The sequence below is a fragment of the Schistocerca gregaria genome, chromosome 3 (assembly GCF_023897955.1).
Source record: "Schistocerca gregaria isolate iqSchGreg1 chromosome 3, iqSchGreg1.2, whole genome shotgun sequence".
Lineage (NCBI taxonomy): Eukaryota > Metazoa > Arthropoda > Insecta > Orthoptera > Acrididae > Schistocerca > Schistocerca gregaria.
Genome location: NC_064922.1, coordinates 573,892,304 through 573,918,243, shown reverse-complemented (window position 1 = coordinate 573,918,243; position 25,940 = coordinate 573,892,304). Strand labels below are relative to the sequence as shown.

General features: G+C 41.6%; 1 protein-coding gene across 1 annotated transcript in view; it reads right to left on the bottom strand.

Moving 5' to 3' along the window:
- The window catches only part of LOC126354399 (neuropeptide Y receptor type 2-like), a 659,461-nt gene that overhangs the window by 36,384 nt on the left and 597,137 nt on the right, over nucleotides 1–25,940 (bottom strand). Inside the window, exon 5 of the mRNA XM_050004009.1 lies at nucleotides 19,752–20,070. Coding sequence (XP_049859966.1) covers nucleotides 19,752–20,070 — 319 coding nt within the window. The remainder of the gene's footprint in view (nucleotides 1–19,751; nucleotides 20,071–25,940) is intronic.

The window sequence follows — 25,940 nt, the reverse complement described above, 5'->3', positions numbered from 1 at the left end:
ACGTTTTCTTTGGTCCTAACCTTTGGTTTTTCTATGATGCTGCATACCGGCAGATCCTCTTTGACCTATGAACTATCGTGTTCTCTTGAAGCTACGTATCCCAATTGCACGTCTAGGTAATCTGTAAGAAAATATCAAAACATATTCAGACTATGTATTAGAATTTGTGTAAAATTATGTGATCTACTGATGCAGTAATATGAGATGAAATAACTCACATGTCGATGGGAATTTTGACATATTCTAAATCAGTACGATGTAAGTTACACTGTCAGTACTGAGACGACCTATTATAACATTATTATAGAATATTTATAAACCTGCTGACCATCAATAAATGTGATAAGGTGAAACGTACCCGTAGAAAAATTTATAATGTCGGTGCTGTAAAAACTCTTATGTTATATGATACAGAAACAGCCGAGTAAAACTCAACGTACTCAGACAGTTATATATTTACTTATTCTGATCATCATTAAACTGACACACAATATTTTAGCACAACGCAATCTGACTTTCAATAATCCCTCAATGGCCCTGACTAACAATAACCTATAACTTTCATGAATCACTTACCTCACAAAATTCTTCGTTACTCGAACGACAGCAATACAGCGAGCGCCAATACTGGCAGCTAAATAAAAGATTCTAACTACAGGGGGCACTAGCTACTAATAGACATAGTTAGGGAAAAATGATTTTGATAGAGAGCAAACAAAGTATTTACCTTAATAATGTTCAGCAATTCATCTTTACAAATTTCCTTTTTCTGGCGGACACACGTCCAGATTTTCCGCTTAAAACTCTGGCATCTCTCTACCCACATCCACCACTGCTGGCGGCTCACCTCCAACTGCCCAACGCTACAATACGAATATTCTAATAATGAGTTCAACCAGCCACAGACTGAACACAGCGCTGTCAGCGATTTTCATACAGAGCACTACGTGACGTTACCAACATATGAACCTAACCAGCCTACTTAAAAAGGATATGAAATTTATTTCAGGTTTTGATAGTGTAAACCAGATTACTAATTAGTACTGTTTCTTGTATTTTCATTTCACTATATACGTGTATGCTGTCGATGTGACGAAAGGAAGCAACAACAGGATTTACTTGTGTTGCAACTTGGGGTTTCCCTACGTCTGGCCATCAAATGTTACACTATGGTTGGCTGACTTAACGTTCAGATACAGTTGGCTGATGTTCACCAGCCCCACTCGCCGATCAAGTTAAGGAAATCCCTCATCTCCACGCAGAACTGGAGGTTTTGTATGTACTGTGTTGTTAGTCAAAAGAAAACGTCAGTGTCACGATAGTTAAAATCTGTAGTTCTGTGTGAAGTGCTACGATAGAAAAGACGTCGAAAAACGTGTGTTTTTAAGATGTGATAGTGTGATAGGACGGCACTGTGTCGGTAAGTTGATTATGTTGAATAGCTGTATCCGCGTTAGTAGTAAAGTTTTCAGTAACTAACGACCAGTTGTTGTAAGATTCTCACAACGTGTAGCTGTAGTTCGTTTATAGTGTGTATTGACAGGATGATGAAGCACTCCAGTTTTAACAAAGCTTTTCCTTTAAATGATGGTCATTTCCAATACAGAGTTAAAAATGTCTTTGTGTTTAATTGAGCAAATTTAAAAAAACAGTTGAACTATTAGTTATTAGACATTATAAGACAAGCACAGTATGAACGGCTCCTTTCCTATTTTTAAAGAATACGTGGCGAAATAAGGTAAAGATGTATTTCCTTCAGCTATGTGGCATTTTCGACAGATCAGTTAACTAAATTTGATATTTTGCTTATTGTTTGTATATTATTTAAGTATTTGGCTGATGTTTTCACTAGTGTTGCTTTATCTTTGTATAATTTTCATGAAGTACTTAGTTAATATTTTCATAGTATTAAATTTATAGAAGAATGGTGTAAATTGATTTTGGGGTCAGTTACCAACTTCGCTACTACGAAACCATTGCTTTTGAGAAGTCTTTGTTTTATCATTTTTTTATTATTTTGATTAATAATTCTCTAAGCATAAAATATTTCAAAAATAGTTTTTTACTTAAACATTTAAATTTTGAAAATCACGCAAGGAATGAAAAGTGTTATATAACCCTATAAGAGGCACAGCATTCACTCCGATACCGCAGTTTCCTTGAGTCATCAGTACTCTGACTAGCTGAATACGTCCCGCCAGGAATTCCTTTCCTCTCAGAAATTTTCATCTCATCTCCACAGATACTTCTAGTTCAGTTGAGGTCATTACCTGATGTTTCAACAGATGTCCTATAATCCTGTCTCTTGTTGATATCATTGTTTCCTATATATTCCTTCATCGCCGATTCTGCAGAGAACCTCATCATTCCTTATCTTATTAGGCAACCAAAGTTTTAACATTCTTCTGTAGCACTACATCCCAAAGGCTTCGATTCTCTTCTGTTAGTGTTTTGCCCACAGTCCATGTTTCCCTACCGTAACTACTATGCTTCAAACGCACATATACTGAAATTTCCTTCTCAAATTAACGCTTATATACGATACTGGTAGACTTCTCTGGGCCTGCAATGATATTTTTTTCCAGTAACAGCCTATTTTTATGTCCTTGTTTCTTCCACCAGGGGCATTTTGTTTCCTGTGTAGCAGAATTCTTTAACGTCGTATTCCTCGCGATCCTCAACTCTGATGTTAAGTTTCTCGCTGTTCTCATGATTGCTACTTTGATTACTTTCCTCTTTCTTTGATTTACTCACAATCCATACTTATCACTGTTCATGCTATTTAGCAAATCCTGTAATATTTCTTCACTTTCACTCAGGTTATCAATGAGATCAGCGATTATTAAGATTAATATCCTTTCAACATCAATTTTAATCGCACTCTTCAACCTTCCTCTTGTTTTAATCATTGGTTGTGAGATGTATAGACTGGACAGTAGGGGCGAGGCTCCGTCCCTGACTTACACCATTATTAATCCGAGCACTCGGTTCTTGGTTTTCCACTCTAATTGTTCCCTCTTGGTTCTTGTACATACTACATATTACCTATCTAATGTTACAGCTCACCGGTATTTTTCACAGCAATTGGAACGTTTGACAGTATCGAACTCCTTTTTTCAGGAAGACAAATCCTATGAAACATATTTGATTTTTCTTCAATCTTGCTTCCGTTATCAACCGCAACTGCGGTACTGATCCTCTGAGGCCATTGCCTTTCCTAAAGCCAGACTGATCCTCACCTGTCAAATCCACAATTTTCTTTTCCATTCTCCTTTATATAATGCTTGTCAGCAAATTAAATGCATGAGTAGATAAGCTGATTATGCTGCGATAATTTTCCCATTGGTCACCTCTTTCTATGTTTGGAATTGTGTGGTTGATTTTTTTCCGAAAGTCTCACAGCCTCATACATTCTACACACTACTTTCCCCAACGACTATAGACATCCCGATGCAATGGTATCCACCCCTTTATCCTTATTTGATGTCAAGTCGTCCAAAGCACTGTTAAATTATGATTGGAATACCGGGATCCCTATCTTTTCCCTGTTGACGCCTGTTCAGGGACGGCCTTAGGCATGTGGAAACGTCCAACCAACGGCCTTCCGTAGTTTTGTTATTAGAGATTAACTGAAAAAATAAAGTAAGGTGTTTCGCAAGCTAATTTTAATGTGATATAATTCTGTTACATACCAACTGTGACATGACTATGGCGACTGGAGTATGTCTTTGAAAATTATGCCTGCATCAGAATCGAGGGGAATCAGGGGCTATGATATTGACGTAGTATTGTAATTCTATTCACAGTATATGACTATTGCTCATCCGTAAATTAAGAAGTACGCGACTCATTATTTCTCAGTGCCTATACCCGCACTTTCTACTAATTTTCGTGGCTAACAATCAAGCATTACAGTCTGCCATCAGCAGGTGTTCCCAACACAATGATTTTTTCATTCTGGTCAGTTTAAACATACGGTGCATCTCCAGTTCACGCTGTTTCACGTGTTGTGTCTGCACTGTGTGTGAAGATAAAATGTTTGTGCCTGTCATGTGAAGTTCAAAGTGTCAATAGGGAAATGTCTTGTGAAAAGAACAGTCGTAGAAAGCACGATTCAGATGCTGAAAATATCAAGAAAAAGCTACTGTACCAATGGTTTTTGAAGTCACAAAAAGGCGTTTTCGGTCAATTTCTTCGACCATAAACATCAGAGAGTTTCTAAAGTATGCGTAAAGGACGATGGCATAAAATAGCCTCTTATCACATGGTGCTTTAGATGAAACATTGCAGTGTGCACCTGCTGCTATGCCATACTCAGGTACGCCTAGTAGTAGCAATTGTGAAGTAATCACATACTCTGACCCAGGCACTTGGCCTAACACGTTAACATTCTCAATGATAAATGACATTGTGCGGAAAGGTCCCACTAAAACTGTTCTGAGTATTCTTCAAATGAGAGCAGAAGATAAATTTCAAATCATTTTTAAGTAATAAATTTACCAATGGAGAAGAAAGGGCTCGTAAATGGCTCTTGTACTCGAAACACATCGTCAAAGTTCTCTGTTTTTTTTCTAAACTTTTAGATCTTCTTCAAACAAGCTGTCAAGTGATGGACTCTGTGATTGGATTCATTTAGGAAATGGGCTTCAAGAGCATCAACAATAATTGAACCACACAAACTGCACAAAAAACGGATATACGTTGAGATAGTTTGAAACAAAAAAGTAGTATTGATCAAATTGACCTTGAACTACTGGGAAAAGAGAAGGAGCAGTGGCGTCATGTTCTAAAATCAGTTACACATACTGTCAGGTACCTAGCTCAACATAATTCTCTATCAAGAAAATGCTAAGTTTCTTGATTTGTTAGAAATGATTGCAGAATTTGACCCTGTTTTGCAGGAACATTAATGACAGTAGACACTCAAGAAATTCATGACAATTATCTTGGGAAAAACATTCAACATGAACTCACAAATTTGTTTCGTAATAACGTAAAATCTAGCGTTAGTAATTTTGTGGAAGAAAGTAAATATTTTTCTGTCATACTTGACTGTACGCCTGATGCAAGCCACAATGAACAAGTGACTTTGATGGCTACGTTCGTAAATTTATCAGAAGACGTAGTGACTGTATAAGAACACTTCCGAGACTTTCTAAACGTCACTTCAACCATACGAAAAAGTTCGACTGAAACCATTTGGTGGAGACTAGATCAACTAGGATTCGATATTCATCATTACAGAGGCCGAAGTTACGACAAAGTCCCAAATATAGAAGGTTATGGAAATGGTGTTCAGCCCAGAGTCCTAAATTGCAAACCAAGAGCATTTTATATGTCATGTGACAGCCACAATCTTAATCTTATGAAATCAGATGCTGCAATCTCTACAGCAAAAGCGTTCACAATTCTTTTTTTATGTGTTATGCAAGGAATATGCATTGTTTTCACTGCATCTAAACAGAGATGATAAATCATATTGAACGGGGTAGAGCTTTAACAGTTGAAGAAGCTTTTGGATACTCAGTGGAAACGTAGTAAGGAGAATGTCAAAACTATTAGCTGTCAGATAAGAGAAGTCGGAGATACCCTCCTTGAGGTGAGAAACATTGCTGTTGAATAGCAAACAAAGAGCGAAGCACATTCGGTTGCTGTGAACCAATTAGAAAGCTTCGAGTTTACTGTACGCAATGCCATATGGTACTACTTGCCGCAAGCAGTCTCTTGGTTTATTATAAATATATGTCCAAGTGATGCTAAATGTTGTTATCTTTACGTACTGACAAGTGTTATCTTCTCAACATCTTCAGATTTTGAGCTACACCTTAAATTTTTATATATGAAATTAGTAAAGTTACTCGTGGCAGTTTGTTGTCTTTGTCTGTAGTTCCTTTCAGAACTCAAATCAATCACCAGATTAATAATTTAGTACGACTGGATTCAGAATTGCTCGTTTATCCATGTATCATCACAATAAAAAATAAAACTGTGAATGGCTGTAGGAGTATGAGTGATATCAGTGGCGTATTTAAGTTTAAAGAATAATGACAAGGTTTTATTAATATTTAGAAAACTAAAATTGAGGTGATAAATCTTACAAAATATTATTAGCATAAATCACTAAAGGAATGATGCTTGATTGGCAAAGCATTCATTGGGGTGGAAACTATACAAGTTCTCCCTTGAATTAATACCTTTTACAACGCAAACAGGCTTGTTTACACGAATCCACTGTGAGGCCAGATATCAGTGAAATTGAATGAATTACGACCAGGTACGGCACAGACTATGATTCACGACGAACAGGGAGCCGAGAATGTCATTTAACAACCTACACCGGCTCCACCTTGCTTTATCCTTTCACCTTGATTTAGGCGGCAGCTGCAAAGGCACGTTGCAGGCAAGGGGTGGAGCGCGGCGGCAGCTGTAATTCTCTGACGCAGCCACGAAAATCTGCAAACTACGCGGAATGAAGTTCCCATTATTAGAACTCGGGAAGCTTCCCTATGAGAGCCCTGAAATACCGGCAGATTTCAGTGTGAGGTGCACCCTTTTGCTGTTCTGAGCAAAGCAATTTGACTCACATGCATTACAGTGCGTGCTCGAATTGTTAAAAGTCATACGGCCGACTCAGGGCGAATATGTTCACCCTCGTGACACACGATATGACCGAAATTATATGCAGATCCACTGTCGGTACATTTGGAACCTGCCTCTCGTTCTCACTGCATCACAAGATGCTTACCGCAAGTCCCACCCTCTATGGAAAGACCTGAAGTTCTCCACCAGGTGAAAACTAGAAGAAGAAAAAGGCAAAAAATCACACTCACATTCCACCAAGCGTCGTACAGGAGATGAATTAACATAAAAAAGCCGCCTCCATGTTGTACAAACCATTTAAACTACCCTCCATTCATTGTATCTTGCCTCTTGACTGTTCTGCTGGCCTGATAACTAATCCAGACACTGCTTCGGCGTTCCTACGATGGGAGAGCAAGCACCTGCTTTGCATATCCTGAATGGAGTCAATCAGCAATCTCTCTTGACGGAAAAACGGAGATTTTACATTAGGGTGGCGACGTACTCTTGCAAGCATGGCCATGTTTCGGCAGAAAACGTCTACCTAGATGGGATCACAGTTCCTCACTTATGAAGAAACCTAATCTTTCGAGACCAACCATTTCCCGAATCTGACTGAAAGCTTTTAAGCTTCCCAGACAGTCTTGCCTGTAAAATACCTGTTTTTGCCACTCGCTAAAAGATACTAGCGACTTCCTGGCATCAGAGAAGTTAAAGCCTCTCTGATTCTTTCACGAGAGTTTTATAACTGTCCTGCCATTCGAACAACTCAGATTACAGCAGTTTACCTTCAACGTCTTCCTCCAGTCACTTCCTGCCATCTAGCCACCTTCGAGACGGACTGTCACCTGGCCCAGGTAAAATGTTATGCGAGCTGGCGCTTTCCTACTCTGACCCTAAGTGGGAAGAGTGGAGGGTCACGGCCTGAGGTCCCTCTTCAGGTACAATTCACAGTGCTGCTTTTTCGCATCACTCTCTCAACCAGGCCGCTTGAGACAACATTTATGGCCCACAATACATCTTCCTCTCTGTTTTTCATCGCCTCCAATACGCCTCCATGGGGACAAGTTCTCTACAGGCTACATATACAGCTATGAGAACATTCTGCTCACAATTTCCTTATGTGAGAAAGGTCATAAACCATACATACCAAATGTAGTATTGGGGAATAATGAAATGAAATGATCGTATGGCATTGTAGGCCGGGATGTCCCATCCGGGTAAGTTCGGCCACAGAGTGCAAGACTTACTTTAGTCGACGTAACAGTGAACGACTTGCTTGCCGGTGATTGGGATAAAATGATTATAAGGACAACAGAACACTCAGCCCACAAGCGGAGAATGTCTCCAATCCGGCCGGGAATCGAACCCGGGCCCGCTGCATGGGAGGCCAGCACGTTACCACTCAGCTAAGCAGGCGAATATACTGAAATCATTACCTAAAATACGAATGTTAATATGACCAACAGAGTACTTGAAGTGAGAGAGTGGCCTGCCACCTATCACTTGTCTTTGCCATTAAAGCAGCAAGTAAGGCACTTCAAGCAGAAACATGGAAGTGAGGGTATCAGCTAAATCCCTCAACAGCCTAGTGAAGATTATTGAGAATTCCCGTGAAGAAGGTTTTTTCAATTTGCAGATAACGGTGAATGAGATAACTGAAAGCTGACAGACTGAACCAGTATTTCGAGAAGGAATTGGCAGTATAGTGAAGCTATTTGATTGTGAAACGACGACAAGGATTCAAGAGCTAAACCTTCAGATAAGCATTACAAAATCGATTTTTCCTACCTTGTTTCTGAAACAGCTTTGAAAGAAAGGTTTGGCCAACTGGCGAAGTATTCCGAAGTATTCGGCTTTTGTTTTCTCCAGATAATTTAAAACACATACAGCCGGCCGCGGTGGTCTCCCGGTTTTAGGCGCGCAGTCCGGAACCGTGAGACTGCTACGGTCGCAGATTCGAATCCTGCCTCGGGCATGGATGTGTGTGATGTCCTTAGGTTAGTTAGGTTTAAGTAGTTCTAAGTTCTGAGGGACTAATGACCACAGCAGTTGAGTCCCATAGTGCTCAGAGCCATTTGAACCATTTTTTTTTAAACACATACAGGGCAAAGAACTGAAAACTCTACGCGAAAACATTGAGAAAGACCTATGTGTAAACAGAAGTGGTGAATGTTCGAAAGACATTCTTGCACCAGATGTTTCGACAGAAATTAAAGTGTTCAGAGAAATGGTGTCCAAGGACATGACAAGTCCTGTGATAATATTCAAACACTTATTAGACTTTAGAAACCCAGTTCCCAACATTTATATTGCCTTCCCATTTCCCAACATTTATACTGCCTACATAATTTTGCTAACCATGCCAGTGACTATTGCGTCCGCTGAACGAAGCTTTTCACATTTAAAGCTTATCAAGAATTATTTGGGAAGCGGCATCTCACAGGAACGCCTCTTTCCACGCTGGCAGTGGAACACGACATAGTTTCAGAATTGAAATTTTATGATATTATTTATGAATTTGCCCTTCAGAAAGCAAGGAAAAGATGTATTGTGTAAATTGTGTAACGCAGATATCTCATTTAATTCCATGAAAATACAGAGTACAGTCAAGCGATGAAAACAATTACTTCTATATCCTGAAAGACACTTGTGAACCATATTTGACTTCGTATTTCATTAAATTTGAAGAATTCACATAGCTAAGTTTGTTTTTATTATTAGCATTTTAGGAATTACAATACTTGTTAAGATTCCTTCTCTGATTAATCGTTTTCCTATCGCATCAGTAAATCTACTGTAGTAAAAGTCTTTTGTTGGTAGTATGTCAATGAAGAAACCTAGAATTCTTTTGACCTTGACTAAGGTGTTATAAGGGGTGTGGGGAGGGTAGGAAGCGAGAGAGACCTGTACCCGTCCTCGCCCTATCTAAGGCCGGCCCAGCTTCTGCTTCATATTCCACAACGTCACTGAACGGGTCCTCCCCCTCATAGAGGCGTACATTGTACTGTTTCCACATGTCTGCTCTCTCCTCTGCGGTTAACAAATTAACTCCCATTTCACCCCTAAGTTTACCACGCTTGCTTTTAATTTCACCGAAGTTGTATTTGACTTACCTCCATGTTGAAACAGTCTTTCAGGCCAACATTTCTCTTTCGATTTCTTCTCATTCTCATGCGGTGATTTCGCAATAGCTTCTCAGCGCTTTTATTTCATTCGTAAGTGACTTGCAGTTCTGTATTCGTGAATTTCCCGGAACATTCATCAGTCAACTGAAATATTTTTTTTGGTACCCATAGCTTCTTCGCAGTTAAATTCATTATATCTATTTTTTTCCTTCCGACTTCTGTGACTGCCCTTTGTAGAGATGTCTATTCCCCTTCAACTGACGTGCCTACTGAGCAGTTCATTATTGAAGTAGCCTTACACAGAACTTCAAGCTCATCTCTACATTCCTACTTTTTCTGTATTCCACTTATTTGCCCATTGATTCTTCCCCACAAGTTTCACTTCAGCCTACTTTTCATCATCACTGAATTGTGATGTCAGTCTGTATCTACTCCTGGGTACGTCCTGCAATCCAATATCTGATTTCGGGATATCTGCCGACAATAATATAATCTAACTGAAATCTCACTTTGTCTCTCGGACATTACAAATTACATCCTCCTCTTGCGATTTTTCGACAGAATATTTGCTTATGTTTGCCGAAATTTATTGGCGAACTCAATCTTTCTCTTCTCTCATTCCTGCTACGAAGTCCATGATCTCTTGTAGCACTATGTTCTTTCGCTACAACGACACTATAGTCTCCACGAGCATGAGATTTTCACGTCCCTTTACGTAGTGAATTGCTCTTTCAGTACACTCATACACTTACTTCATCTCTTCATCTTCTGCTTGCAATGTCAGCATGTATACCTGAACTGTTTTAGTGGGTGTTGGTTCCCTACTGACTATGAGGAGAAAATGACTGCCACGGAACTGTTCACAGCAACACACCCTCCATCCTACGTTCCCATTCGTAACGAATCCTACACTCGTCATATAATTTTCTGCTGCTGTTGTTATTAATGTACACTCGTCTGAACAGAAATCCTTACCTTCAATCCATTTCACTTCACTGAAAATTTTATGTAGATTGAGCCTTAACATTTCATTTCCACATTTTATAGCGTCCCTACGACGTTCAAACTTGTGACATTTCACTCTCATAATCGTAGAATGTTACCCTACAGCTGGAGATACACTCTTTTCCTTATGGCCACTTACCATAGGGATACGAATGGTAGACTCTTGGGGGTGGAGAGATCAAAATGACACATCTTCGTTAAAGGCAACATTTCCTGTGGATGCACATGGTGTATCTTTAATGCAGTGAAACCACTGCCTTCTGCACTCTCATTCAGAGGAACTGGCATTCGTCAGCCCCATCTACCATGACAATTATGAAATTTCAAACGCATGTTCATAGGACATTTTTTCCTTCAGTTCCAGTTAAGAATGCTTCCTTCCAGTTTGTCGGTTTTAATAATATTCTCCCTGTATATTATAAATTTATATAAAAACCAATGAAATCTGAGTTCATTTATGATAACAAGTATCTAACTGTGGTTCACGGATACCAAAACTGCACTATCCTCTTGTGTTATCAATATGATACGCTGCTGAAAATGTCACAAATTGAGCCGATAGCGGGTGATCATGGTCGGGGCATATGAGATATTAATTGTGATTGCAGGAAACTAAAGAACGGAATTAGAGGAGAATAGTTAGAATCGCGTAGCCATACACGTACAAATACACAGGCTAACAAACAAACCACGAACTCCATATCAAATGTGCTCAGAACTTTTCAACCTCCAAGACACTTGGGCTGGAATGAATTCTATCATCCTCTGTACAGTATGTTAGACTAAGAACGTGTTATAGAATGTGGCTTGCAATTTGCTCTTGTCCGCATCTACTCGGCTGCTACCACCCACATGCACGCCCAATACGTTTCCGTGAGAAAGTCAGATACCTCGGTGTCTGGCTGGACCGGAAATTACTCTGGGGGGACCACATACAACATACAAAACAAAGTTTTCAAAATCATAAGCAATGCTCCACGATACAGACGCATCGCGGACCTTCACCAGGAATATCGACTTGAGACTCTCACGGAGGTAATCCACAAACTCACCACAAGACTATACAAAAACTCCAGACATTCGCAGAACACGTTTATTCTGAATCTGAGGAACTACGACCACAACCATAGATGGAAACATAAAAGATACTTGTAAGGACCAAATATCTACGGCCAAGCACACGCAAACACAACGGTACAGGTGAGCCCCTGTTAATCAGACGCCATTACTGGATACCCAGCTGGAATATACTGCCGAATAACTGGCACTACTTAGGCAGGCCATACCGTACACTGCATGCAGACAAGCTCCACACATCCCCCTCACAGTGAGATGATCTATGGCCGACCTCCCACTACTATATAACGATCTTGATTGTTCCAGGAATGTAGCGGCTGCACCAACTGGGATACATCGCCATCGCTTGCCACTGTAATGACGTATGTTACCAATAGTAACAAATCCAACCATGCATGAACTGTATGAGGGAGGGGCGTTGGGTTGTTTGTGGGGAGAGAACAAACAGCGAGGTCATCGGTCTCATCGGATTAGGGAAGGATGGGGAAGGAAGTCGGCAGTGCCCTTTCAAAGGAACCATCCCGGCATTTGCTTGGAGCGATTTAGGGAAATCGCGGAAAACCTCGATCAGGATGGCCGGACGCGGGATTGAGCCGTTGCGTGAACTATCGCATCCAGTAAGCCACTACTGCTCTTACTACCGATCCCACTGTCACAGAGATTTTTTTTCCCTCGGCACGAGCCTTGGCCCTTTTTTCCCTGTGCTCTTCAAATCGCTACCCTCACTCGCGTTTCGTCGACTACCTACCACCTGATGGGCCGTGTTAATGCGTTGTCTTACCCAGACGAACGGATAACATCACTGGCCAGCAACCTGTGATCCACTTACTAGATAACTAACATGTTGTCGGAGGTGACAGTAGAACTTTTAGTTGTGGTCACCAAGTTGGTGCGGACAAGGAGGGGTCCCGTCGCTTTTTACCTGTCTGTGGAGATGAGGTGTTTCCTCCTACCACATTTCAAGTGTAGTTTTGACAGGAGGCACGATAAGCTTGCTAGCCCATACAATTATCAAAGGTAGTTACGCCGTCTTTTCTCTTGTGTCGGAAAGAAAAATTCAAAAACAGTGCATTTAACATTACCGTTAATTTCGATCTGCCCTTACGTGTTTCTGCTACTTGGTATCTCCATCTACTGATTATTGGCTTAGAAATAGTATAGTGAAATATCGTTTCGGTAATACTGACACGTATTGTTTCTCGCCACTTTCGTTCACCAAATGAACAACCAACTTTTATTAGTGAAGGCAATTTTAGTTTCCGACATGTCTTTCGGAAATAACTATTAATGAGATGAGAGGACGTCACATGCAGATTCGTCATGAGTGTACCTGTCTTCACTTTCTCTCTACCACTTGAATGTTTGTCTAAATCTTTAACTGCCACAATATTCGTGCTTGATAATTATCGATGAATTCAGTTGCATTTGTAGTACACTGAGGTAACAAAAAAGATGGGGTAACGATATGCTTATATATAGAAGGCTGTAGTATCGCGTAGACAAGTTATAAAATGGCGGTGCGTTGACGTTGCTGTCATTTGTACTCATGTGATTCGTTATGGTTTCACAGGGGTAATTAACAGACAGAACGCGGAATGGTTGTTTGAGCTACACTCATGGGACACTTCATTTCGGAAATAGTTGTTGAATTCAGTATTCCGAGATCCACAGTGCCAAGAGTGTCCCGAGAATACCACATTGCAGGCACTACCTCTCATGATGGACAGCGCAATGGCCAATGACCTCTCCTTAACGACCGAGAGCAGCGGCGTTGGAGAAGAATTGCCAGTGCTAACATACACGAGACGTTGCATGAAATAACAGCAGAGATCAATGTCAGACGAACGATGAATGTATCCGTTCGGTAAGTGTGCCAAATTTTGGGTTAATGGATTATGCAGTCGACCGAGGCGAGTCCCTTTTCTAACAGCGCGACATGGCCTGCAACGTCTCTCCTGAGCTTGTGACGTATCGGTATAACCTTAGACGGCTGGAAAACCGTGGCCTGGTTGGATGCGTACCGATTTCAGTTGGCGAGAGCTGGCACCAGAGCTGGAGTGTGACGCACACACCGTGAAACCATGGACCCAGATTGCCAACAAGGCAATGTGGATGCTAGTGGTGGATCCATAATAGTGATGGCTGTATTTGAATGGAATGGAGTGGGTCCTTTGATCCAACACAGCTGATCCTTGATTGGAAAGGGTTACGTTCGGCTACTTGGGGACCATTTGCAGGCATTCATCGACTTCATGTGCCCAAATAAATATTGGGGCTATTATGGATGTCAATGCACAATGTCACCGGGTAACAATTGTTCCCGAATGGTTTGGAGGACATACCGGACCGTTAGAGGGAATGAATTTGTTCCCTGACAATGACTAGTATTTTGATGGATGTCAGTGCGGCATGCCGTCGGGCTACAAGTGTTCGCAATTTGTTTGGAGAACATTTTGGACAATTCGAGAGCTCGAGCGAATTGTTTGGTCACCAATCGAACAATTATGGGACGCAATCTACAGAGATTTAGGAAAGGTAAAGGCACCAGAGAGGCAATTCTCATATTACTGTTGGCAATGGACGCAAAACTAAAGAAATATCAAGACACGTTCGTAGGAGTTGTCGAATTGGATAAAACGTTCTAGAATGTAAAATAATGCGAAATATTTGAAACTCTGAGAAAAATAGGGGTAAACTATAGGGACAGACGGGTAATATACAACATGTACAAGGTCCTAGAAAGAATAATAAGAGCGCACGACGAAGAACGAAGTACTCGGATTAAAATGACTGTAAGACAGGAAGATAGTACTTCACCCCTGCTGTTCAACCTGTACATCGAAGAAGCAATGATGCAAATAAAAGAAAGATTCAGGAGTGGAATGAAAATTCAGAGGGAAAGTGTATCAGTGATACGATTGGCTGAAGACATTGCTATCCTGAGTGAAAGTGAAGAAGAATTAGATGATCTGCTGATCGGAATGAACTGTCTAATTACAGAGTATGAACTGAGAGTAAATCGAAGAAAGACGAAGGTACTGAAAAGTAGTAGCAGAGAGAACAGCGAGAAACTTATTATCAGGATCGATGGGCACGAAGTAGATTAAGTTAAGTTACTCTGACGCCTAGATTGTGAAATAACCAATGACTGACGGAGCAAATTGGACATCAAAAGCAGTCTAGTAATGACGAAGAGAGCATTCCTGACCAAGACAAATATACTAGATTAAACAGTGGCCTGAATCTCTTGACGAAATTTGTGAGACTGTACGTTTGGAGCACGGCATTGTATGGTAGTGAAACATGGACTGTGGGAAAACCGGAGGAGAAGAGAATAGAAGCGTTTGATATGTTGTACTACAGACGAATGTTGAACATTAGGTGGACTAACAAGATAAGGAATGAGGAGGTTCCTCGCAGAATCGGAGAGTAAAGGAATATGTGGGAAGACTGGCAATGAGAAGGGATAGGGTGATAGTACATCTGTTATGATATCAGCTAATGACTTCCATGGTACTACAGTGAGCTCTAGTGGGAAGACAGAGATTCGAATACATCCAGCAAATAACCAAGGACGTAGGTTGCAAGTGGTACTCTGCGATGAAGAGGTTGGCACAGGAGAGGAATTCGTGGCGGGCAGCATGAAACGAGTCAGAAGACTGATGCCTCAAAAAGCATCCTGCAGCTGCAACAATTTCGCAATAATGGAGGGCTACGGAAGCAGTTCGCTTAATAATTGTGCAGTTGCTTCCAAATTCCTTTTGAGTCCATGCCACGTCGAGATGCACTAGGTCGGGCAAAAGGAGCTGCGACACTGTATTAGGGGGCACCCCATTATTTTGTGCACCTCAGTGTATGTCTCCTTAAAAGGTAGCCTAACATTCATACGCTTTCCAATCATCAGCACAGCGATAATAATTTTTGCAGCTCTAACACTTGTCGGAATGAAGTGTTTTGTACATTTAACAGAAAATAAAAGAAAGAGCTGTAAAAAAACGAATAAAAGCCTAGTGATACTTGTAAACTCGCCACAGAATGTGTTATTGCGCCAACGCTTTGATGGCAGTTCTTTAAGGCGGGGTTTGCATTACGATTACGTAAGGTGAGAGTAGATCTCGGGCAAATACTACTATGTTTGTGAAGCTGTAAACGCCAGCAAGCAATTTTGGCATCTACTACCAAATGCTTCTTGTGCTCCATTTTGCATTCTGGACGGCGTTGCTCATTTTCCTATTTTGATATCAACGAAGGCAAGTCTAGTTCCGTCGCAAGGTACTACGCCCCCACAGCCCCAGGAATGACCGATTATCGCTACAACAGCGAGTCAGTTTAGATTTCGCAGAAGCACAAAACATGTGTGTAAGCTGGAAGCACTGCCATACGATTCCTCTCCCCGCGGAGGGCCCCCTGTTTGTTCGCGCTTGCAGTCGGCTAAGACATTAAAGCTTCCCTGATAACTACATTTACATATATTTCGAAATCTGGTTGGGGTCCCAAGCGCTCGAGCATTATTCAAGAATGGGGAACGCAAATGTTATTTACGTTGTCCCTTTTATAAACTAACTATATCGTCTTAGAATTCTCCCATTTCGGCGTGACTCCCTCCGTCGGAGGTTCGAGTCCTCCCTCGGGCATGAATGCGTGTGTTGTCCTTAGCGTAAGTTAGTTTAACTTAGATTAAGTAGTGCGTAAGCTTATGGACCGATGACCTCAGCGTCCGCAGCTCGTGTTCGTGCGGTAGCCTTCTCGCTTCCCACGCCCGGGTTCCCGGGTTCGATTCCCGGCGGAATCAGGAATTTTCTCTGCCTCGTGATGCCTGGGTTTTGTGTAATGCCCTTAGGTTAGTTAGGTTTAAGCAGTTCTAAGTTCTAGGGAACTGATGACCATCGATGTTAAGTCCCATAGTGCTCAGAGCCATTTGAACCATTTTTTATGACCTCAGCAGTTTGGTCTCATACGACTTTACTACAAATTTCCAATTTCCAACTCTCCCATCAAATCGAAGTCGACCATTTAACTGTCCTGGAACTGATCTTACTTTCCCCCTCCACTTCGTGTAACTTTGTAATATTATAGCCGGAAATGAAACCTACTCGACTTTGTCACGCACAGTAGCAGTAATAGTGTATGCAGTTATTACAATGTTGTTTTTCCAATTTATCCGAATTAACTTGCAAGTTTCTACATTTATAGCAGGCTGACATTGATCACATCAAGTAGAAATTCAGTCTAAGTCATCCTGTATCCTTTTATTGGAATAAACTGCAGCAGTTCTTGAAGCTGAAGACAGTGCATCAGGTCCTGTGTATTGGAAGCCAACAGTCGACACCCCTGCCCGTTAGGCAACTCAACAGGGGTCATAAGTCCTACGTCGTCAGATTTCCACATAGCCTGCGAGTGGTAGAGCCTGCAGAAAGCTTCAGTAGTTTGACTGACTATTGGATGAAAACAGTCCAGCCTTGGTAGCTGCCTCTGGTTCACCGTAATCCTCCATGGGACACATCTCGACACTTTCACATAGTCAGTTGGGAGCAGCTGCACTTAAACTCTTCTGGTCCACCCATAACAGTCAAACAGCTGGGCAGCAGTGTGACGTCCAGCCCACAGTACTGTGACGATATCGCGACCACCAACACCATCACCAGACCGCGAATGCCTGTCTGCCGTCTAAACCTCTGGGCGTTTGGGCAGCTGGGGATTCTGCCGCAATTACGGAAAAATTAAGCTTGGGATATGAGCATCACCCACTTCTATCACTGTGCCAACAGGCAATTTCCTCTCCTTGTATAGCCTGCGGAGAGTCGCAGTCCTTCATATTCACATGAAGCGGTCACATCAGGCCTCCCGATCATTGCTGAAATACGAGGCTCCAGTGATGCGGTAGTAGGTACAGTAGGAGCAAATATCAGTGCCTGCTTCAGGAAGGCCAGACTGCATACCAAGAGACGATGTGACGAAGTATTCGCGTCACTTGGCACAGACGCTAGCAGTGTCTGATTGCAGAAGATGTAAGCAAACTGCAAAAGAAAAGTTTCAATATTAACGAACTCCCTTCTCCAGCTGCACCTGCGTCCATTTTAGTCATAAAATCGCCACACAAACCCAGCAGACCTGTTAACCACATACGTAATGTCATTCTAGGTGTGTCTTATTCTTGTATCCCATTATTCCATCTGCAGTTAATCAAAGACTGTTTCCCGAATAATGCAGCGACCTAAACAAAGAGTATGAGACTGCTAACTCTGTCTTGCGGATCGTTTACTGGTACAGAGTAAAGGAGCGACCCTATTATAATTGTCCTGGAACACTCCTAACGATAACCTTGTCTCTGATGAACCCGTGCCGTCCAGGACAACATACTACTTTCTGTTACACAATCTGTCTTTGAGTCATTCACATCTCTTAGAACCCTTCCTAAATGGTCAGATCTTCATTAACAGTATACAGTGGGGAACAGTGACAAATCTTTCCCAAAAATCTAGAAAAATAGAAACTGATCGTTACTTTTTGTTCATTGTTTAGAATTGTACAACAGTGTTTTACATGGTCAACTATTCCTATTTATATACAATATGAGATATTCTACACTTAGACTTTCCATTTATTACATGCATATTCTAACACAGGATGTACATAAAGTCCGGGAACGCTTCCCATTATTGATTTCACTGGAATCAAATATTGTACAGGTATCATACATATGTCATTTTGAAGAGAAACACACTTTTTCTTCATGTATACCGCCACAGCGTAGTTCGGTAATTTGCCGATAGTCGGCGCTAGTCGCAATCATGGCGAGCTCAGGGGCGAGAGCACTTCGCCGTGAGCACTGTCACTGGATATTCCTACTTCGACATGTTGCAACAATGGCTCATGCCTCAAATGCAATCGGACTCTCCGTTCATGTTTCACCAGGATGGGGCTCCACCCCATTTACATTGTGAAGTTCGTGGGTACCTGAACATGGAGCTGCCACATCGATGGATCGGCCGTTCATCTTTCAGCAGGATGGGGCTCCACCCCATTTACATTGTGAAGTTCGTGGGTACCTGAACATGGAGCTGCCGCATCGATGGATCGGCCGTGCTACAGATGGGGACAGCTGTTTAATGAAATGGCTTCCCCAATCACCAGATCTCTTTCTGTGTGACTTTTTTGTTTGGTGACATATTAAAGATCTCGTGTATGTACCGCCTCTACCATGTGATGTAGAAGAGCTGCGGGAGAGAATACAGGAAGCGACTGCCATTGTCGATCACGCCATGCTGGGACGGGTGAGGGAAGAATGCGATTACCGTTTTGACATCTGCCGAATCATTCATGGTTCGCATGTCCAATGTTTATAAAAGAAACTATCTGAGTTTCTCTTCAAAATGCAAATTGTATGACATCTGTACAATATTTAGTTCCTGTGCAATAAATAATTGAAAGTGTTCCCCGACTTTATGTACAACCTGTACTATAAAATCTGTATATATTTGTGAGTACCGAAAATTTTGTGTTTTAAGGAAATTTATATATCTGTAAAACTATACAGTATATTGACTGCAATTTTATATACCGATCTCACACTGTGAAGATTATCGCTAAGACCGAGGGAAGTGGAGTCAAAGGCTGGAATACGATTTAGCGTCTTTCTGCATCAACCACGTCAGATGACGTGTTGCATGGAGTAAGAAACAGCCTCCTGAGTTGCTCCCCATACAGCATTTGCAAAGGCATAAGCTGATCACAGACATTTCCAGCGTAAGTCCGGCAGCTTTGCTGTCCCGCATAGCACGATTTTGTAAGCAGCTCTACGGCAACACATCATTACTTTTCAAAGCTCTGAAAATGGCTGATGTTTTAGTCTGTATCCTTTAGCACTTCACAGTTGAAGGCTCGCAAAGGCGCCGCGAGGTGGCAGAGACCTCGTTACGCCGTCTCGACAATAGCTACACCCGCGCAGTGCGGCTAGCCTACCTTGAGGCAGCCAGGAGACGACGAAGAGTACGGCGACCCCAGAGAGCAGCAGCGTGGTGCGGCGGTTCCTGCGCAGCTCGCGGCGCGCGCGGCGGGAGTCGGCGGCGGTGTTGGCGTGCGCGTGCAGGTAGCGGGCGATGCGCGCGTGCACCGTGGCGAGCACGGCGGCAGGCAGCACGGCCTGCAGCAGCAGCAGCCCCGCCGCGTACGCCAGCTGCAGACGCCGCGACGGCCAGCGCTCGATGCACGCCTCGTACAGCACCAGCTGCAGCTGCGGCCCGGGGCCGCCCACCAGCGGCAGCGTCACGCGCTCCACCACCTGCCCAACACCGCCAGCCAGCGTGAGCCGTCTAGCGCGTTATCAACTGCTTGCCAACAACGGCGTCGACAGCGTCCGGGAGGTTTTAGACTGTTTGCAGGCAGAGGAGAATGAGACACTGTGGCCATTAAAGTTTGTCACTGGAAGCTGAATAGATACAGCACACGAACATGAAGTATAGTTTAGTATGTTTTGTTGCATCTGTGCATGGTTTTTTCACACTTGGGACTTCGCGTACAGAATATCACTCAGGCGGAGATGTGGAACTTTCGCATCATCAGCGAGTTTTATTGTAGGTGGCGCTACGTATGCAGAGAGTCGAGGAAAATGTGAGCAGTTATGGATATTGTTGCCACAAACAGTGAGTAGTCACATACTGGGAACTGAGGAAAGACAGCCTGTCAAATAGCTAAGGAGCCAAGGTAATGCCCCTAGTCGAAAAGCTGACGTTTCTCTTTCATACAAAGTATTTGGTTTTGTAGCTGTTTTTCGTGTACTCCAGCGAAGATAAGAATTGTGTCAGTGTGCTGTACGGCGCTGACTAGTGTTTACTAATCAACTCTAAGGTTGTTTGAGATAATTTTAGTGGATTACGTTTGCGTGAGCCGACTTTGGATCGGAGTTAAAAGAAAAACAAAATAGCAAAAAGGAAAAATAGAACAGAAGCTGATTAGCGTAGTAGCACAACATAGATAGTGCCAATCGACTTTTTGGGTCAGTACTAGATTATTTGTGGTACGGACAAAAATTGTACTTGTCCGTAAACAACTGACTGTGTCGGCTACCGTCTAAAGGCTGCTGGTGGCTGACCTGGTGGTGTTAGGGCAACCTAAGACGAATGCCTGGCACCTCTGGAGACTATAGTGTCGCTGGGAATCATCGATGATATTACGCCTCCAGATTCACAGAGAATCGCTGTGTGGTCTGAGTGGCCAATCGCTGTGCTTTGAAGCGTACTTGTGCGAAGGTGGCTGTGATGTTAGCAGCCGGCCGCACATGGAGAAGTGGAGCCAAACATGAGAGTCTCGGACACACGTAACGGAAAGAGCCACTGCTCGGTGCGGAGGTTTAATAATGGTGGATACTATAGTCGGGAAATAAGTCCACTCCGCTATCCTGCCCATGGATCTGTTCAAATTAAGGTGGATGTTCTGTCGTAGCGACTATGTGCTCCTGGTACTCCCAGATACAAATCGTGGCTCATGTAGTTACAAACGACACCTGTCACTTGGATTCGGAAGCCATCCTCCGTTACTAGTGACTGGCACTTTTCGTGAAGATATGTAACTCCTCCAAACAGAGGCTCAAACTATTCTGTGTCGATGCTGATTCAACAGCTTCTGCTGTCGGGTAGAGAGCTGTAGCACCCTCACAGGCCCCGGTGCACGTGTGTAGGTGCTAGTGTAGGTGACTACATGTAGCTTACACATGTTAGTTCTTTAGGATAAAGAAATTCTTTCAGTGGCCCGATAAGAAGAAATCTGGTTCTAAAAAGGGTACCATTCGTAGTAATTAGGAGAAAAATAATGTGAATATGATATTAATTAACTCAAATAGCTGCAATGGTTACAATGCCCATACAGTACCACAGACGGGAATGGCAATGAAATTCTGGAATGAGTGTGGCAAAGAAACTGGTGGTAAAGGCGGATAAATAGCTATAAAAATGTCATAACATGTAGTGAGATTAGTAAAGATTCTCAATGTGAAATAATTTTTGTGAAGACGAATGTTAAAAGTGGATCAAAGATAGTATTTCTATGCTTGTATAGAGCGTCTGCCTCTGGAGCATTTCATGCGGAACGTCTTAGGGTACATTTGGACAAAATGTTGCGTAAATTTCCTGATCATGTTGTAGAATTCGTTGGACGTTTCAGCTTACCGGCTATAGAATGGGAGATTAAAGTGATTATGGCTTTTAGTAAGGATAGGGAATCGTATGAAATTGTTGTGAATGCCTCATATGAGCCGGCCGGTGTGGCCGAGCGGTTCTAGGCGCTTCTGTCTGAATCAGCGCGGCCGCTACGGTCGCAGGTTCGAATCCTGCCTCGGGCATGGATGTGAGTGCTGTCCTTAGGTTAGTTAGATTTAATTAGTTCTAAGTTCTAGGGGACTGATGACCTGAGATGTTAAGTCCCATAGTGCTCAGAGCCTTTTGAACCATTTTGAACCAAGCCTCATATTAAAACTAATTTGAACAGTTAATTCGAAAACCAACATATGAAGATAACATCTGAGATCTACTGGTGAAAAAGAGACCAGAACTTTTCGACTCAGCGTAGAAGAATTAATCATTGATCATAATGCCATCACAGCAACAATACGTAAGGGTGTAAACAGGAATTCAAGAAAGGTTGGAGAAGATAACCACTTAGCGATGGCGATTAGAAGCGGATTTCAGGTTACCTGGGCGGTGAGCATGATAATTTCATCCCCAACACTAACAATATTAAATATTTGTGGACAAAGATCAAGAGCACTGTACTGTACACTGTAGACATACCTGTGCCGATCAAAGTTCTGTGCGATGGAAGTGTCCCGCTGTTGTTCGATAATCTCGTCAGGAAGCTGCTGCGACGGCAAAGGGATACCCATGGAAAATTTATACGTAGTCAAACCCTCAAAAACTAACAAAAACTTAACGAAAGCCAAATTAGCGGAAGGAGAGCCATGCATGAAGCGTTAAATGAATCTCAATGCCAAATTCTGTCACCGACTTGACAGAGTATCGTGAGAAATTTTGGTGTTATGTTAAATCAATAAACGTATCAAAGCCATCTCTCCAGACACTCTGTGATGGGTATGATGTAGGCATCGTGGCAATTGGCACGGTAAAAATCCGTAAAATTTTTTAGGCGGCCATAATTATTGTCCTAAGAAGGGGCTTCAGGGGGCAACATAATTTTTTTACATTTTTTTTACTTAGAATTGCAGAGAGATCCTATTGTTTCACAGGACTTTAGCTATTCTCTAGAAAAGTTTGAAAATGTCTTTTATTACAGTACTAAATCTATTAACGTCATCCTAGTTACTTTATTGAGAGAATATTTCACATTTCTAAGAGGTGTGTGAAATATTCCTTAAAAGGTAGGAAACATAGTAAAAATAATAACCTTATTTCACCTTCAAAAAAATCTCCGCTCCCTAAAATATACATTTGGTAAACCGTTCAGCGTGCCCTTTCCAACCTCCTACATTTCAAAGGCCCTATAAAAGAAAATCATTACAATAAAATTTCTTTAATGCTACCGATTATTGATTATTTCGATAAACTTATATTTTGACTTACAGCAGCTTAAAGAAAATTGTATTGTTTGCAAGTTTTTAATTACCACGGGGAGAGTAATCGAGGATTCAAGTACTACGTACAGGAAAAGGAATTAATGTTACTGAAAGTGAAACCATACCTTATTAATTTTATATACACCAATAACTATGCTTATGCACGTGCAATGGAATTTGCTCTCCGCGAAGTATATAACTGTTGCGTCGGAGTCACGTCTCTTCGCTACAAATGGCAGTGCGTACTGCATCTAAAATGTGGTGTGTGTTCTTGATGTTAACACTGCTGAGATAGAGAATACCCTAATACCCGCCATTAACATAAACTGAGCGTCCATTTTATGAATACCGCCAGCAGTACCAGAGTAACTTATACAGAGGTACGCAAATGTATGAGTACTTCAAAATCATATGGGAAGTTAGGGGTGGAATATAGTTAGACAAAATCCTCAGACACGCTACGTTAATATTTACAGACATACGATTAATCCACGACATGCTAAAATTCTAGCTAGGTTAGTAAGAGTGGAAAATCAAGAAACTTTAAACCATAAGTGAGTGAGGTAGGAAGCTGAGTTTCCTAAACAACATAACCCTCCTGGCTGAAAGTAATGGAATAAGCAGACTATATTGTAAAGTCTGAATATTAATGATTAACAATGAAATTAAGACGAAGTATTCAAATGTGACAGAACCTAGAATAGCGAGTGAACATAAGAATTGAGAAATGTATGCAATTAAAATAGTGAATGAATTCTGATATGTGGAAGCAAGAAATTAAAGGGACACTGTGGAGTGGTATGGAAGTAGTACATGGCCCGTCGGGAAAAGGGAGAAGGGGAACAGTAACACTCTAATACGTTTCGTGCAGATCAGAGTAAACATGAATGTAACTGATACCAATTATTTTATGTCACGTTTTATGTCTTTCCCATAGGGGTTTAAAAAAGTCGGACGCAGACTAATTACAGACGGGACCCGATTGACCGGACTAATTGTTGTCGTAAGCCATACGGATAACCGAAAAAACGTATAACTGAATGTATGCAAAAAGCGATTTTTGTGCTGTTAACTGTAGAAAGATAACCCACGTCGTGCGTGTATTGCTGTCTTTTAAGTACGCTGTCATACGTTTATGTTCCTAAGTTTAATACTTAATATTTGGTGTTTACTCAAAACAACAAAAACAAATTAAATTCATTAACATAAAAACAACGTTTGTCAAGAGTTTTGAGACGAATTTCCTTATGTTCATAACATTTTCTTAAAATTGCTAAAATACTGCAATCGTAATCACGTAGTACCTAACCAACATGACATACGGCAGTCATCGGAGTTCAATTTTGTTTACGCCAAATTGTCATTTGGCATTAAAAGTTTGTGCTCTCTTTTGCTGCTACCTTGAATCCATTTTAGTTGTAGTAAACTCACGGTATCACATCCTGTTTTTCTAACCATTTGAAAGCTGTTTCCAGGGCTTCAAATGCTTCCGCAGGAGATGGTCTTACTTCATTTTCTGCGGCTGCGGCTGGTGTCATCTTCGTGCATTTCCTGCTGTTCGTTTGGCTGCAATATGTGTTCAAAAATTTCACTACCCGACATGATATGAAAACCTTTGTCATTAGTGTCACAGGTGAGGCAGTGTCTCATGTCTTCGGCACCACATTCTTGGCGTATTTGTATGTTTGTCACTAACACTTTTATATCCTTCGAAATAGAACCATCCGTATCGATTATTGAATATTCGCGCACTGTTCCAAAATTCGTTCATAGTTTCCTTTTCAGTCAAATCGCACTCATATACAACCATGAAATAACACTTCTTTAAATTCATTTTATAAGCGATGTCTTCGTCAACAGATAACAATCTACGTAAAAGTTGTTTTCTATAAAGGCGTTTCATTGTTATGAAAATGCTTTGTTTCAGTGGATGTAGTAAATATCACACACTAACAGGCAAAAGATTTACTCTAACATTACAGTTTCAGGCTTAGGATGATTCATAAAAGTAGGACATTTCCTCGTTTGCCTTTTTCGTTTCGAATTTTCCTTTCTTCAGGGATAGGAGTTTTGTCCTATCACTCAATGAATATTTCGGTGCTCATCCGTGCCCTTTTTGGGATTACATGATAATGTTCACCGTGACGTTTCTGAAGCACAGAGTGTTTTTGGATTTCCAGTGAGGAGCAAAGGCATTTTATGATTCCCGGTAGTATTTACGCAAGCTAATATTGTTACTTGCTCTTCATAAGTTTTATATCGTCCTGCTGAAATCTATCGCCTGGAAAGTAAAATTTGGATGGCAAGGAGTTTCAGTTTAACCCATTTTCATTAGTGTTGTAAATGAAGGCCAGGACATAGTCATTTTCGTCCAGTCCTCCTTTAAAACCATCTTCCAAAGAAGTTTCTGTATCTGTCCCAATTTACATTTTCTCATGTTGTACTTCCAATTTGCAAATTCCATGAAGAGATTTATATCTGTACAACCATCAGTTATCTGCCACAAATGATTCAGCGCCACCGTATTTTTTCAAATAACTAAATTGCCGTTTCCCAGAGCAATGGATGAGATATCGGTTGCTCAGCTG